This window comes from Ovis canadensis, chromosome 5 (assembly GCF_042477335.2).
Source record: "Ovis canadensis isolate MfBH-ARS-UI-01 breed Bighorn chromosome 5, ARS-UI_OviCan_v2, whole genome shotgun sequence".
Classification (NCBI taxonomy): domain Eukaryota; kingdom Metazoa; phylum Chordata; class Mammalia; order Artiodactyla; family Bovidae; genus Ovis; species Ovis canadensis.
Genome location: NC_091249.1, coordinates 102,855,772 through 102,873,272, shown reverse-complemented (window position 1 = coordinate 102,873,272; position 17,501 = coordinate 102,855,772). Strand labels below are relative to the sequence as shown.

Genomic DNA, 17,501 nt, shown 5'->3' with positions numbered 1-17,501 from the left:
GGGGTCCCTCTTCCTGCAACAGATTCAGTCCCCTCCACTTCCATAGAAAAAAATTAACATAAAGTATACCTTAATAATACAATAAAACAGTGTTTTTTAAAAAAAAAAAACAGAAAAGGTCTACGACTGGAGGAAAGAATGTACTCACATTGAATATAACAGTACTGTATCCATCTTCTGGTTCAGTTCCACTGACAGCAAGTGACTCAGGGCTAAATTCAAATACACCATGAGCATGGTCAGAGGCTGCAATTGTCACTAGAACTTGGGAAGCCACTCCTAGACTGGCTGCATGAATAAATTCCAACAAACAGAAGAAAATGTTAATCAGTAATTTACAAACCAAAGGGAAAAGCAAGGAACAACTTTTTGAAAAGAGTTGCACCATTCACTGAGTGTGTTCTAATTTGCTTTAGAAAGAAAGGCAGACACAAATGGCTGCCACAATATTCGTGCTTTTATGACCTTCCTCTGTTTGGGCTCCAACGTGACATACAAGTGCTGTATAAGCACTTGAAGATGAATAAGGAAAACTTGTTTTTCTTTTTCTTCTCTATGAAAGAGAACATTCTTCCACACAGAGCATAGGAGGAAAGTCTCTCACGACCTTTGCTGACCTTGGAAGAACATGAGCCAAAATGACTTCTACTTTTATAAAACAGTAGTTTTTCTATGATTTTCACCAAACTGACTGCACAGATTCTTGGCTTCCAAATGTGCAGTAATTCTATTCCTATTTTCATCATATTACGATATAACAGGTCTATCTTTCCTGGTCTCACAGAGTCCAGTCCTATAACTAAAAAGATGCCAAAGTCTAAACAAAGAAGTACTTTTGTCCTAGGAAGTATGTTCCGCTTTTATGTTGAACATTAAATATGTGGACAAGACATTAAGGAATCCCAAAATTAGGACAGTAATTAAATATAGAAGTTACAGGAGACATTGGCAGAAGTTAGGAATGAGAGGGGTGGTAACAACTTCTGAAACTAAAATATAAAACCTGACACTGTGAAAAAGGAATGTTTTGTGCATTCTTCAACAGGAATCTTTTTGAGGGTTAGAAAGAGTTCCCCCTAAAGAAAAACAAATAGTCTATGTATTGTCTCTTTATATGAAAAAATATTTGAGGTAAAAAAGCTGAACTATATTTATATATATAACATCTAATTCAAAAGGCATCCTCTTTTCAATATTTCCTTCAGTAAATCGGCAATTTATTCTCCCCATTTATTTTCTTCTTAATTTCTCTTTCCCATGTGTTTTATTAAATGCAGCATATAATAACTTACTTGCTGTTATAAAGAAACTCAGTATGACACATTTTACATGAAAATATAAATATTCTATTTATCTGTTTTTTAGGTATTCAAAGCTATGTAAAAGCTTTTTCAATAATCACTTTTGTAAACGGTACCAAGCAAAATTTCTGTTATAATTAGAATCAGGAAACTGCATTAGGTTCACAAAGAGAGGAGGAGAGTCTGAGTTTCAGAGGCAGACAGGATTTGATTCTGACTTGATCACTCTCCAGCTGACTTGTAACAGCGTGGAGCAAATAATACTTGATAAAGCTGCGCTACTTAATGAGACAAACTATACAAAGGACCTGCATATAGCGGATATCGATAAACGGCTAGTATTGTTGTCTCTAAAAAGAAAAGTTAAAATGCAGAATAGTAAAGGGCCTTGGAATAGCTGCTTACCACGTTTGTGATTAGCTGGAAGGAAGAATTCCATGTCCCCATCACCACTACCACTGCCATCAACCCTAAAGAGTTCAGTCACTTCACAAGGAGAAACACAGAGTCACGACCCACACAACATACATTGACACAAGGAGAAAATTGAGAGTTCTTAAAACATATCCAGCAAAGAGGAAAATTCAGAAATACTAGACATGCATTCTTTCAAATAAAACAGATTAGGTGGTAATGGTATAACACTAGTCAAGCTACCAAGTTATAAAACGTTCATTCATAGCTTCAGGAAAATATTCTACATAGGTTGCAACTGGCACTTCCCATTTCTGCCAATTTAACTAGTTTTATTTTTAAATTTTCCCTTTATAGCAGTGTAAATTGTTTTCATCATTTATATAAACATTTTTAAATATTTGTATGTATCTATCAGCCTATACTTAGTCCTATAAACCTGTGACAGTCACCTTCCCACTTACAACACTATGTGTGTTAGCCACTCAGTCACGTCTGACTTTTTGCAATCCCATGGAGTATAGCCCACCAGGCTCCTCTGTCCGTGGGATTCTCCAGACAACAGTACTGGAGTGGGGAGCCATTCCCTTCTCCAGGGATCAAACCTGGGTCTCCTACGTTGCAGACGGATTCTTTACCATCTGAGCCACCAGAAAAGCCCACTTACAACAACTAATTCAAAAACTGAGGAAATGCATCTAACATTTCCCTCTAGCCATACACTTAAGTTCTCACATTTCGGCATCTAGACAAGTGGTGTAGAAACCTCGGCTTCAGCCCTGGCTGTGACAGACACCAGCTGTAAAACCTTCAGCCAGTCATGAAAGCCCTTGGCATCTCACTTTTCTCACCTATAAAAGGTGCCTGCTGCTTTTTATACAGAACTGCTGTAAAAACCAAATAAAGGATATCGTAGAAAATGAGGGACCTTGGCAATATATGAAGACTGGTTCTAACTTTACTTCCACTACATCTCAGAAGCCAACCATTATTTTACCAAGTAATCATTTGCAAACAAAGAAGGCAGGAAGGGCAGTAGTGGAAAAGGAATAAAAGGAGCAAGATGCCATCCACACTATGTGCTTCTAACCATATCCTTGATTGACATGTGAGCCTAAGGTCTGCCCTGCTCTTCCAGGCTTCTTCCAGGTTTCCCCTGCCCAGGTCTAGGATACACCAGACATGAGAACTGATGACACCCAAAACCTGAAACAGTCAACGGATTCCAGGGAATATCCAGTGCATGGCTCTCCTTTCATATTAACCACAGGTTACAAGGAAGAGGGGCGAAATTTAATCCCAATGTACCCTGACTAGCATTGAACACCTACTCGGGTGGCTGTCCTATGTAGAATGGGTCTTACAGGCGAAACTGTGGAATAAGGATTTCTCCTTTGTTCCCCACAAAAGCTTAGTTCTACAAGCTATTTCACCTCTTAGGCAGTCCAGCTATGACTCGAGGAATGGAGGCCAGCATCTAGGTTCCTCTACCTCCAATCCCCACTCAAGGTGGGCTGGGAGGATCAGATTCTCTGGCAGTACTGCAAGCTTAGGACAGAGCAAAACTGGTTTTCAAATGAGTACTCATGCCCAATAACACACAACAATATATATTCTAGAGATATAGAAGGAAGTTCCTCTATAAAATCACAAGTAAACACTATGATCACAAATAGAATTTCTAAAGAAAATCTGATGTTCCTTATCAATCAATATTAGGTAAGGCTCACTAACATTTTCTCTATTACCCAAGTAGTTTTCTCTAGAAGTAATACAAAAAACAACTTTTCAAATACTTTACAGTGACTTCTGATTAACGAAGTCCTTTCATGAAAATAACGATCTGGAAATGGGAGGACTTGTCTCTTTGAGAGAAGCAAAGCTGCTACTGTTACATGACACCAGCCCAGCAGGGTGTCCAGCTTACTTTCGCTGTTTTATGTAGTCAACCAAGCTGTGGTGCTATTTAATCATTTCCCTGACTTGTCCTCTCCTTTGGTTTCACCTGCGCTTTGGGAGAATAGGGAAGGAAAACACGGAGAAATTCTGTCATATTTACCCCAAAGGCTCATTAATACTAAAAGACAATCTTAGTACTTCTGTCCTACCCAATATCTCCCCCTTGGATGGCTTATTCAGTGCTATGACTTTCCTCATCAAAACAAAAAATAATAACAAGATAATAATACCAGCTTTTGTAAGGGAAGAGACTGATCTGATGAATACCAACTCTCAAATTCTTACACTTATAAAGATAATAAGGTACACATCTCATGTATTCTATAAACCCCCAGCAGCACCTGATAATCAAACACAGTGATACTTCTGCAAAGAAACATATACAGTTAATCTATCTGGGATAAATAAAGACGATAAGCCCCCTCTCTTCAATACAGAGGAGTTTTGCCACAAAATGGATTTTTGACTCCAAAAGTCTGTGATAAATCAGAGTTTTCAGTATATTAGAAATGAGAATATTGTTACTGCTTTATTGATAATTACTTCATAACAGGTTTCCTAAAGGGATTAATTTTGATCTATTCTACAACTGGATATAGCTAAAGGAGCTACTGTGAAAACTGAAATGAGAAAGGAGAGATGATTTTAGAGGTACCTACTATGAATGATAACTATAATTTGGTGATTCGGTATAATTAAATTATTTCACTGTAAAAGCACATCAACTTTAGGAAAAGACCAAAGGATACTGAAAGAGGGAAAACCAGCACAACAGGTTAATTCAAAAGAAACTTTTTACTTAATCCACTATCATGGTGAGTGGACAAGCAAACATTTGATATTTTTGAGTCACCATTCTTACCTCCTCCTTCCAAGTTTAACAACTCAACTTTAAAGGATTTCTCCAATTCAGGAATAGAATTATCAGTGATATTTACAGAAATGTACTTAAATCTTTCTCCTGGTTGAAATTCTAAGGTACCAGCAACACTCTGAAATATAAATAAAAGGTTTGTTCATTAGATTATAATTATTTTGTGTATGAATGTATAAGATGAGAATGTTTACTATGCCCCAGATTGTTATAAATACTGAAACAGATGAAGATAAATCTAAAATTGAAAACATTTAAGTGGCTATGAACAGTGATTAATATAAATTCTAAATAAATACTCTCAAACTAAATAAAGTAGTTGGGTTTTTATTTCTCTTACTTGCCTATTCATCAAAAAACTATTAAGGCAAATAAATCTGTACAGGTAAAATCCACAAATTCCTAAAAAATTAATTCAATGAGATATATGAAATTCCTTTGATTAAGTATCCTGAGAACTATGCAGTTTACATCACTGAGTAATTTAAATACTAGGGTATAATAATAATAATGGCATTTTCATTCCAAAAATTTCCCCTAGCAATAATAAATATTGATCCACTGGGCATTAATCATTCTTTGATCATACTCAAATGAAATTCATAATATAGATTTCCCATCAGAAAAATTCATAACTAAGAGAAAAATAAAGAATTACTTGAAATCTTAAGGTCTTTTTTTCTCCCATTACCTAATATAAGCATTTTCCCCTCAAGTCATGAGAATAAATTTTAAAGACGTTTAAATTTTTCTGTGGTTAGGTTTTGCGGACAACTATATTTCATCCTGTGGAACAATTAATGATCCTAAAACTAAACTGAGGAACCCAAGTACCAATCCACTTAATCACTCGTTTATTAATTTTTTTACAATATCTTCAAACACATAGCATTCGCATGACATCATTTAAGATGCTTAGGACTCAAAAATAGTCAAGACGTATCTCTATCTCCATGAATATATTCCAGAAAGAGTGTTAAGCACAGGATAGAAAACAATGGCTATAGAAGACATATGCAGGCTCAAGAGAAAAAAAGTACCTTTGCCTAGTGTCCAGTTATCAGAGGAGCAATTCTACAAGTCTTAACAACAGAAATAACATTTGACTGTCTTAGGAAACCACAGTATTTAACCCTAGCAATATCTTACACAATTGGCCACTCCCTCACTCTCTGGTATTCCATGATATCACACTTTCTGTTTTTCCTACTTTTTTGGCTCATCCTTGTGTTCTTTGCAATTTTAACATTCTCCTAGGACCTGAAAAAGCCATTCTTCATCAGATTCTCTCTAGACTCTATCTCTAGACAAGGCTATACCATATTCTAAGCTTTTAATGTCATGTATACGTTTCCAACTCCCAAAGTTCTACTGGCAGACCTTATTTTATTCCACTTCACTTTATTATACATTGCAGACAGTTTTTTGTTTTGTTTTTGTTTTTTTTTTTTTTACAAATTAACAGTGTGTGGCAACCCTGCACAGAACAAGTTTATTTGGTACCATTTTTTCCAATAGTGTTTGCTCACTTCATGTCTCTGTGTCACATTCTGGTAATTTCTGCCATAGTTCAAATTTTGTCATAATTGTTATATTTTCTATTGTGATCTGTGATCTTTGATGTTACTATTATAATTGTTTGGAGGCCTAGGGAAAGACACCCATAGAAAATAGCTAATTTAATATATGTCACGTGTGTTCTGACTGCTCCACTGACTATCCATTTCCCCATCTTGCTCCCTCTCCTGGGGCCTCCTATTTCCTTAGATACAACAATATTGAAACTAGGCTTATAAGTAACCCTACAATGACTTCTAAGTGTTCAAGTGACAGGAAGAGTCATATGTTTCTCACTTTAAATCAAAAATTAGAAATGATTATTAAGCTTAATGAGAAAGGCATGTCAAAAGCTGAGATAGGCCAAAACCCATACCCCTTCAGCTAGACAGTTAGCTAAGTTTTAAATGCAAAGGAAAAGTTCTTGAAGGAAATTAAAAGTGCTACTCCAGTAAACACATAAATGATAAGAAAACAAAACAGCCTATTGATGATATGGAGAAAGTTTTAGTGGTCTAGATAGAAGATCAAGCAAGTCACAACATTCTCTTAAACCAAACCCTAATCCACAAAAGGCCCTAACTCTCTTCAATTCCATAAAGGCTGAGGGAGGTGAGAAAGCTGCAGAAAAAAGGTCTGAAGCTATCAGAGGTTAGTTCATAAGGTTGACAGAAAGATGCCAACTCCACAACACAGAAGTACAAGGTGAAACTGCAAGTGCTGATGCAAAAGCTGCAGCAAGTTATCCAGGAGATCTAGCTAAGATAATTAATGAAGGTGGCTAAACTAAAGAGGCTTTCAATGTAAATAAAACAACCTAACATTGGAAGAAAACACCATCGAAGACCTTCAAAACTAGAAAGAAGTCAATGGCAAGATTCAAAGCTTCAAAAGACAGACTAACTTTCTTATTAAAGGCTAATGCAGCTGGTAACTTTAAGTTGAAGTAAATGCCCATTTACCATTCCAAAAATCTGAGGGCTCTCAAGAATGATGCTAAACCTACTATACCTGGGCTCTATAAATGGAACCCTAAAGCCAGGATGACAGCACATCTGTTAACAACATAGTTTACCAAATATTTAAGCCTAATGTGGAGAGCTACTTCTCAGAAAGAAAAAAAAAAAATCCCTTCCAAAATATCACTGCTAACTGACAAGGGACCTGATCATCCAGGAGTTCTAATGGAGATGTACAAGATTCATATTGTTTTCTTGCCTGCTAACACAACATTCATTCAGCAGCTCATAGCCTGAAAACTCTCAGAAAGGTCTCCAAAGGTATTAACTTTCTGACAGTTATGGAGGATAAGAATATCTTTTCTCATTTTGTTTTAGTTATTAAAGAAAATGATAATCCAACTGGAGATTGAAGATGGCCATATATGTCAAATCCACAACTAACAGCATACTCAATGGAGGAAGCAGAAAGCATTTCCTCTAAGATAAGAAACAAGACAAGATGCCTACTCTCACCCCTTTTATTCAACAAATAATTTTAGAATTTGTCTGAAACACAGAAGACTTCAAATAGCCAAAACAATCTTGAGAAGGACAGAGCCGAAGAAATCACATTCCCTGACTTCAGACTATACTAGAAAGCTACAGTAATCAAAACAGTATGGTACTGGCACAAAAACAGACACAAAAACCAATGAAAGCAAAAGCAAACAAGTCAAAACTAATAAAACTTCCAAGCTTTTACACAGCAAAGGAAACCACCCACAGAATGAAAATACAACCTATCAAATAACAGAAACTTTTTCCAAATAATATGACAAATAACAGATTAATATCCAACATATATATACAGTTCAGACAACTCAACATTAAAAAAACAACTCAATTTAAAAATGGGCTAAAGAACTGAACAGATGTTTTTCTAAAGAGGAATGTAGATGGACAAGCACATGAAAAGATGCTCAACATCGCCAATCATCAGGGAAATGCAAATCAAAACCACAATGAGATATCACCTCAACACCCGTCAGGATGGCTGACATCAAAAACAGCACAAATAACAAATGCTGTCAAGGATGTGGAGAAAAGGGAACCCTCATACGCTACTGGTGGGAATGCAAATTGGTACAACCACAGTGGAAAACAGTAAGGAGGTTTCTCAAAAAACTAAAGATAGAACTGTCATATGATCCAGCAATTACACTCCTGGATATATGTCCAGGATATATATTTGCTGGATATAAACTCACTAAAGGATATAAATTTACTATTTTGAGGAGACAGCTATATTTCCATGTTCACTGAAGCATTGTTCACAGCAGCCAAGATATACAACCTAAATGTCTGTCAGCAGATGAAAAAAGAAAATTATATAGATTCATAAATACACTGACAGACAGACAGAAAGAACAGAATATTATTCAGCCTTAAGAAAAGAAGGGGTCTTCCCTGGTGGGCCAGTGATTAAGAATCCACCTTCCAGGAAGGGGGCGTGGGTTCTGTCTCTGGTTGGGGAACTAAGATCCCACATGCCAAGTGGCACAGACAAGAAAAAGAAGTAGATTCTGTCATATACAACAACCGGGATGAACCTAGAGAACATCATGCTAGGTAAAATAAGCCAGACACAGAGAGACAAATACTTCATGATCTCACTAATACGTGGAATCTAAAAGAGTCAAACTCACAGAAGCAGAGACCAGCCTAGAACAGTGCTTGCCAGGAACTGGGGGAAGGGGAAAATAAGGAGATGTTTACCAAAGGATACTTCCAAAGTTTCAGAAATGCAAGGTGAATAAGTTCTGGAGCAGTACTATACTGTACACGTGAAATCTGCTAAGACGGTAGATCTTAAGCTTTCTGAAAGAAAGTGAGAAAGGAGGGAAGGAAGGAAGGGAAAGAAAACATTATTTATGTGAGGTGATGGATATATTAATTAGCTTGACAGTGGCAATTATTTCACACAGTATATGTATATCAAAATATCAAGTTGTAAATCTTAAATATATATAATTTTGTCAACTATACCTCAATAAAGCTAAAAAAATTTTTTTAAAGAACATCAGTATAAAACTAAAGTATTTCTTTAAGAGAATGCAGAGAAGACAGCACTAAGCTGAGCTGAGATGCCCCATGGAAGGTATTTCATACCAAACTAGCTAAAGATGAAATAAATGTCAGGGCAAGAGAAATATAACTTGTTAAAAAAAAATCAGAAAACTTTGCCAACTGCAATATGGCTGAAATTAATTTAATTCACTTAGCCAAGTTTTCTGGAATTTGGGAGAAAAAGTATGCACAAATTACTGAAGACTACACCTTTGTACAGGTCTTATTAGGAATAAAAGGGAAACCAAGATAATTAATATTAAATTTAAAGAAAAAGATTCTTTGGGAAAACAAATGTTGAAGGAAATAAAATACTTCCTGAGAAGTATAGCCAAGAAGAAATTATGAGCATTCACTTAATATGAGAGGTGGTGATAATAAGACTACATAAGAGTCATTCAGGGTTGCCATATATGAGCCACATACAGTACATGACACTTAAAACTGCCATCAATCCTCAGGGTGACCTGCCCAACAGATAACTTCTCTCTCTTACCAATAAGGAAACTGAGGTCAGGAAAGACTGAGTCTCCGTTAGGCCACACATTTAGAAGCTCAGTTTAAACCCAGTTTCCAAACTGGTTTTCTTTTTTTTGCCAGTACCACACAGGTTCTCACTTGGAGAAAAAAATTAAAATTGAAATGACATAGACATATAATTTTTTTACAATTTTGGTTGTGTTTGACAGACACAGACAAGGGGATTTAAAATGTGTACAAAACATAATTTTTAAATACGTATGATTAAAATCTAGAAGATTAAAATAATATGATGAAGACTATGACAGATAAACTGGACGAGAGAAATCAATGCTAAGTCACTTCACTCGTGTCCGACTCTGTGCGACCCCACAGACGGCAGCCCACCAGGCTCCCCTGTCCCTGGGATTCTCCAGGCAAGAACACTGGAGTGGGTTGCCATGTCCTTCTCCAATACATGAAAGCGAAAAGCAAAAGTGAAGTCGCTCAGTCGTGTCCGACTCTTAGTGCCCCCATGGACTGCAGCCTACTGGACTCCTCCATCCACAGGATTTTCCAGGCAAGAGTACTGGAGTGGGGTGCCATTGAAATCAATAGGATAGCTATTTAAGTGTCAGACTTTGGGGGATGGAAATACTTTAAATTCACATAAATTTAAAGGCTTCACATAAATCTCAAACCATCAATGCTTCTTTTCCTTGTTTACTAAGTTGCATGCACAGTGCCAAGCCCCTTGCAATCCTCGAAGGGGACTGTGTCTGTTCTACAAGCGTATGTACTGCTTCAAAAGGATGAAGGGATTTACCTGGTAGTCTTCAGGACTGAATGCTGTCAGCGACACTGTTCTATATTCTGCCATAACCCTCCCCAGGAGCCCTTGTGCACGGACGACCAACAACCTAACTTCTCCATCTTCCTCCCGCACAGTGACGTGGGGAACACTGCTTGCAGGCAGGGTCATTGTGTCCTCAGGCTGCGGAGGCGGCCCAGTGGAGAACTGTAGCAAGCCTGGCAGATACAAAGAGAAGCAGGGCATATTTGCCCCAGTTATCTGTGGAAGAATTTCATACACACTTGAAACAATCTTACACAATTATTTTGATTACCAGGATAAAATTCAGAGGGCTCTCCTTTAGAAAAGACCTCAGTGATGATTTGATTAACGTGCTTTTGACAAAGAATATGATAGCAAGCTTTCAGGATATTAAAAACTAAAATGACAATTTTCCTTGTCTCTATCCAAAGAAAACTTTTTTTAAAGGAAACGTCAATAAAAAGAACAGTGATGGAGTTTTACAATATATATTATCACACATTTACTCATATATTGGTCTCTAGAATTCATCCTTAAACATATAGCAAAACAAAATTAATGGCACCCCAAAGGACTTGCAATTCATTTTTTTTTTAAATTTAAGTATGAAAATGAGTTGAAGAACTTCCCAGGTTTCCTACACAGATTTTTTATTGGATGGTTTCCTACAAAAGAACTACTACTTTTCAGTGCAGAAAATAGTCTCAACTTATAACAGACATCTGTTACCGTCACCCAACTAAGAAAATTATCACTTTTCAGCATAAAACCAAAAGAAATGAATACAAACAGACAGTGATAACTCTACTTCTTGAAGTCTAACAAAACATAAATTACAAAGTACTTCAATCAGGTGTTAACATATCACAGTAGGATAGTTTTTAAAACTAAAACTTTTGATAGCCATGAATAAAAATACTTTGATTTTCACCTAAAATAATCCTGCATATACTTTATAAAATATATTTTTAAACTTTAGAAATTGGTTCTTATATTTCATACACATCGTCCCTCAAAATCGCAGCTCAGAAGTTCAAGAGCTTAGAAGGTTAGAGACCCAAATGATTTTTCAATCATTTGCAAAAGTCCCTTAAACTCTTAACAAGAGCAAGTATACCCAGAGGAGGGAAGACTATTCCTGCACAAGGCCTTGCTTACCATATGGATGATCACTCGCTTTGATGGTGATATCTGTTGTTTCCTTTTCAGGGTCTATGCTTGCACCACTGGTGGGAGTCGAACCTATTTTCCCATCTCCAGGAATCGCAGAAACCAAGGTCACACGGAAATACTCATTAAGCTCAGGAATATCATCATCAAGGACATAAATATTCAGGACCTTTAAATACAAAAATCCAGAGGCACTAAGCAATGATGCAAATAGAAATTATTTACCACTCAACCAGAAGAAAATAAAGCAGCCAACTGAAGTTACTTTCTCACATGAGAGATTGCTACAAAAACCTATACATCAAAACACAGAGTGAGAGAAAGAGAAAGATCTGAGAAATTAACTCTTTAATCAATAATGGGTACTGAACAGTAATATTTTCTGTATAAAAATATCCTAGTTACGTATTAATATCATAGCATATGTGATATAGTGATATACCCATATCATATATTCTTTGTACCAAAGACAGCAGTATTACCAACCTCAGGATATAGAACTCCTACTTAAGGAACTGCGCATTATCTGTTAGGATATGGTAGGACTGTAGAAAAGGGCAACTTGTCTAGTTACTGCCTAAGGAAAGTCTGACATGCTAGAAAACAGATTTACAATAGACCCTCGAAGTCTGGCATACACAAACTACCCAAAAAACATTTGGAAAAGAAATAGCAATAATTCAGCCATGCTCTGCAAAATGTAAGTCAAAATTAAAAGTGAAAAAATGATTCCTCTCTCTTCTATTAACTGAACAAGCATGTTGACATCTACAATGGGCAATTTCTAGTCCAGAGACTTAGAGTCTTCTGTAGGAGAGAAACCTGTGGAAAAACATTTAAAATGCAATGTAAAAATGTCATGGAGTTTTGTACAAAATAAACTGAGAACAAAACAATCTGCTCTACCCATGTCTCCTGTATTGCATTTCCTGTATTGCAGGTGGATTCTTTTCCCCTGAGCCACCAGGGAAGCCTCTATCTAGTAAAGGTTTTACAATAGACAGGTTTGAAGCAAGTCTTAATGAATTAGTTGTAGTTGTAAGTAATTATGGGGAAGGGCAAGTAAAAGAAACAAGAGCATGAAAGAATAAGATATCTGGGGAACTACAATTAGACACTAAGGCTGGAGTAGGAGGGAAGGCTGGATGGATAAACAGAGGTCAAGATTATAGGGACCTGTCAGGGATCATGAGAAAAATGAACTTCATTCCATAGAGAGTAAAGCAAAACTGAAGAATCATAAGCAGGAGACAGACAAAATGAGAACTGTGTTTTAGAATCAGTACCAAGGCAGAACGTAAACAGAGCGGACGGAGCCAGAAAGGGTGCAAAGGGGCTGAGCTAGGAGGTGATGGACCAGAAATACTGAGGTTCTAAACTAGTGCAGGGACAAAGGAGATGAGAAAAAGAGATGGATTTGAGATTTGTTCTGGGGACAAAAGACCCAGATCTTAAAGACTCAGCAAAGGGAGTGAGGGACAGGAAGGAATGACATATGATTTCCTGGTTTCTTCGAGAAAGGAAGGTGACAACCGTCTGAAAACAGACTGTAACTCCAAATGCAAGTTTCAAACACTAGTCATTGGGCCTAAAATCATTTGGAGAGCCTTTTTTCTAATGTAGTTTTTCTAGCACTAGGCCTAAGAGAATCTGAATTTGGTTTCGATGTTCATTTTGATCAGAATTTTAATTAATAAAGTAATATATGGAATGGCCAATGTGCTCAGAGGAGAAGCATAAAACTGACACTTCTACTCAATGCTTGTCATTGTTCTTGAGCTAGAGAAAACAAAAAGTAAACTTAAGATTTAACACATCTCGCCCCATAAAGCAAGCTGACAAATGTTACTACGAAAAGCAACACCAAACATCAACCTGTCCATTAAAAATGAAGCAATTAATAGTTTTTCAAGTGTTGAATGATACCAAAGTAACTGCTCATTTTAGTGAAATGAAGAGTTTCAAACTGAAGACCATATCAAGCTATAAATGTATTTCACACAGGGACTCAGTATATAAATCAGTGTTTCCCTTTATTTTGCTATACCTTCTACTTTCTATTCTATTTTTAAATTTTTGATCATAACTCACTAAATTGATTTCATAACTAATAGGCCATTTAAACACACATTTCAAGTTCTTGCATTGTGGCAAACACAAACACACACTTTTAGACTCTCTGGCAGCTACGTTTCTGGATGCAATTTAAGTATACTTTTAAATACACTCCCTCAGATATCTAGAAAGCAACAGCAAAACTACTGCTGTCTGTGCTGGAAAGCACAGTCACAGAGCATCAGCAGACACCCCAGGATGCAGTCTCTGGCTTGGTAAGACTGAGAGGCTGCTGCAGATTCAGCAGGCATGGCGCTGTAAACCAACACCTTTATTCAGTGCTTTTACTGTTTGCTTTAAAGTTATGGGGAGGGAGGTGGGAGGGGGGTTCATGTTTGGGAATGCATGTACACCCGTGGTGGATTCATGGCAATGTATGGCAAAACCAATACAGTATTGTAAAGTAAAATAAAGTAAAAATAAAATTTTTTTAAAAAGGTCAATTTATTTTTCAAAGTACTTGTAAAATGATTGAAGAAATTACTTTAAATAAATCTTGACAGCAGCATATATGACTATTTGCCTAACCAAAATCTTTATTAACTCTTATCTCTTCCAAAATATATGTGAACCCACTTTATAAAACAGTGGTTCCCAGTTACACCTTTATTTCATAGTTGGTAAATTTTCCAGTAGAAAAATTTGAGGACCAACTCTGTTTTCCAAGGAGGAACATTAAAAAATCACCACATATTGCTATTATTACTTGATCTGAGTATTTCAAATCCAAAAGAGAAATGAAAAAACATCCAAAAATAGTCCTTTAAATTGAATGATTTCAGCCTCATGAAAACTTACTCATAGTCCTCATTTTATCAAATATCAGTAAAAATATTTATCATCACTCTCTCCTCAGACTGCTTTTGGGGAACTTTTGTTTTAACATTTTTCCTTCTTTCCCCAAAGTATAGATATTCAGCCACTCTTCTTGAGCTTTAACTCTTTAAATCTTAAGAATATTTTAAGTTTGCCCTAATTTTATCTTTTTCATCCAGTCAACGCCTAAGTCCCTTAAAAATTTCTTCAAAGATTACATTTCCAAGTCTTAAATATTTATGCTATTTATCACTGATGACCTATAAGCTATCTATATTTCTAATGAAAAAATATGCTGATACGAAAATTCCAACATACAAGACTAAAAGAATGTAAGAAAATTTCTGATACAGGAGAAGGTCTCATTTTGATTTCACTTATAAGAATTGTCACTTATTTCTGAAGTATATATTCAGAAATCAGACTCTGGTTCACAGCAAGTTTTTGGTAAAACTGGCGATCTTTTACTTTCAAAACAAAGAAAAATTACCTATTTTTCCAAATTTAAAAATAAAATGAGATTACATTTAAAAGAATTCCTCTTGGCTGACTGACAGAATTCTTAATAGTACTGAATTTTTAAGCATTAAGAATTTTGCAGTTTCTCACTGCATTGGTAATAACAAAAAACATGTAATGATAAACCTTCATGCTATACCATTTTTATTATATGTAGATTAAACAATAGGTAAAACTATAACTGGTGGCTCAGTGGTAAAGAATGCCAATGCAGGAGAGGCAGGTTTGATCCTGGGTCAAGAAGATCCCCTGGAGAAGGAAATGGAGGAAACCTACTCAGTATTCTTGCCTGCAAAATCCCTTGGACAGAGCAGTGTGTGGGCTACAGTCCACGGAATCACAAGAGTCAGACTCAACTTGGCGACTAAAACAGTGACAAAATTATAACACACATTATTCAACATTCTTAATGTTTCTTTTGCAAAAATAAATACAAAATATTTTAGACCATGAGATATATCTAATCACCTAAATATTCTAAATTGTTTAAAAAGCAGGACGCTAAAAATAAATTACACAACAAATGGATAAGGAGAAGCTTCCCAAGAGGTTTTCAAAGAAAGAAAGAAGGTAGGGTTTACCTCTGATCTCTGCCAAGGAAGGAATGTGATACTTCCACTGACATTAGCAAAATCATCAACAAGGTAATTAACACCATCAGATTCGATCTGTGAAATAGTGTAAAAAACATGCACATAATCCAGAGCTCCTCTGGTCCGCTCCACTACACACGAAACGGTGGATCCCTCCTCTGCAATCTGAAATTGAACAGAAACTCTCTGTAAGTATATACTGATTCAAACCAGTGATAAAATTACAAATGCGTTCATGAAATTCTTTCACCATAAACTTTGTTCTCAAACTTTCTACATCTGTAAGAAGGCCTCTACATTCTTCCAGATATATCTCTGATTGCTAAAAAGTATTTACAATAATTGATTTTTCGGTTCATTCCTTTAAAAGGATAAATAAACGCAAAACGGCAATAATTAACTATACCACATAATTCATTCATTGAAACCTCTCAAGTCTGGCACTGTGCTAGTTTTTTTTTTTTTTTTTTTAAGCACAATCCTTTTTGTAGGTAAGTCTAAAGAGGAAAACAAACTCATGATTTTATGATGAGTTCAGCACTGAAGTTAAGGGTAGACAGTGGAACACGGCATCAGGGAGAACTTTTTAGGCATAAACATAAAAAGTAATAAAGAGTATTTGGTGAAATAATTTGGAGGTGATACAAAGTATCCAGTGGAGAGAACCTTGACAAATTCCTGGTGGGGAGACAACAGGTACAGGAAGGCACTGATACTATGATTAATATATTTTTGCTATTTCTGACATAAATACATATATGTGTGTTTACATACACATGTGTGCAATTTTTCATGTGGAAAGCATTTTTATCTATACCTTAAGATAATGTTTAGCAATTACATGGAGTAGGAAATTGGAATATCTTAGGTCTTTATATTCTTGTTCTCCCAATTCTATTTTTATAGTACCAAATATATAACTCATAAAAAAAACTAAAACTGAATAAACAGAGCTCAAACTATAAATCTTAATATATAATGTCATTTTTTAATTTTTCATATCAATCTTAAGAACCTCTGATCAACATTAAATACAGCTATTTTGGTGCTAACATCAGAGCTGAAGAAAACAGACTTGAAATTTGTCTGCTAATAGGGAAGAGTCAGTTATTAAGGAGCATGGAAACACCAGTTGTTGTTCCAGTAAACCCACTGAGTTTCACTGAGCATCAACACCCCTACTGCCTCATGGTAGAGAAGATCAAGCATCCCAGGGGGCAGTATTGTTTAACTCCTTTATTTGCCTGTTCATCCACTAGCAGGAGTCCAAAGTGACCATATGGTTGTTCAGAAACAGCCTTTAGTCTGCTTCCTGATGGACATATTCTGTCTCCAGGTCCAACCAGAACTTCTAATCCACTGGAGCCTAAAACATAGGAGCAGGAGGTGGTGGAGATTCAGTCCTACCTCTTGCTTCCTATGCTCATGTGGTCTAATCTCTGGAGACCCAAAATAGTTATCAGCCACTGGGTACACATACAGATCCTGAAGGACAGCACCCAACCCTTCAAGATGTTGTCCCTGAGCTGGTACTTTGGCTGAGTTTTCAACAGGACATTCCATCGTTATACTAGGCCCACTGCTTCAGGTGATGTTGTACATACACAGACAATGGAATATTAGCCGTAAAAAAGAATGAAATACTGCAATTTGCAGCAACATGGATAGACCTAGAGATTATCATACTAAATGAAGCAAGTCAGAGAAAGAGAAATATTATCTGTCATCACTTATATGTGGAATCTAAAAAGTAAAACAAATAAACTATTCACAAAACAGAAACAGGGAACTCCCTGGTGGTCCAGTGGTTAAGAATCAGGC

The 17,501-nt window shown here is 36.2% G+C and overlaps 1 protein-coding gene across 1 annotated transcript in view; it reads right to left on the bottom strand.

The window, feature by feature from the left end:
- Positions 1 to 17,501, bottom strand: part of ADGRV1 (adhesion G protein-coupled receptor V1) — a 566,629-nt gene that overhangs the window by 463,116 nt on the left and 86,012 nt on the right. Inside the window, exons 22-27 of the mRNA XM_069590116.1 lie at positions 15,669 to 15,845; positions 11,626 to 11,806; positions 10,459 to 10,661; positions 4,537 to 4,666; positions 1,707 to 1,787; positions 149 to 288 (exon numbers count right to left, since the gene is read on the bottom strand). Of these exons, the coding sequence (XP_069446217.1) occupies positions 149 to 288; positions 1,707 to 1,787; positions 4,537 to 4,666; positions 10,459 to 10,661; positions 11,626 to 11,806; positions 15,669 to 15,845 (912 nt within the window). The remainder of the gene's footprint in view (positions 1 to 148; positions 289 to 1,706; positions 1,788 to 4,536; positions 4,667 to 10,458; positions 10,662 to 11,625; positions 11,807 to 15,668; positions 15,846 to 17,501) is intronic.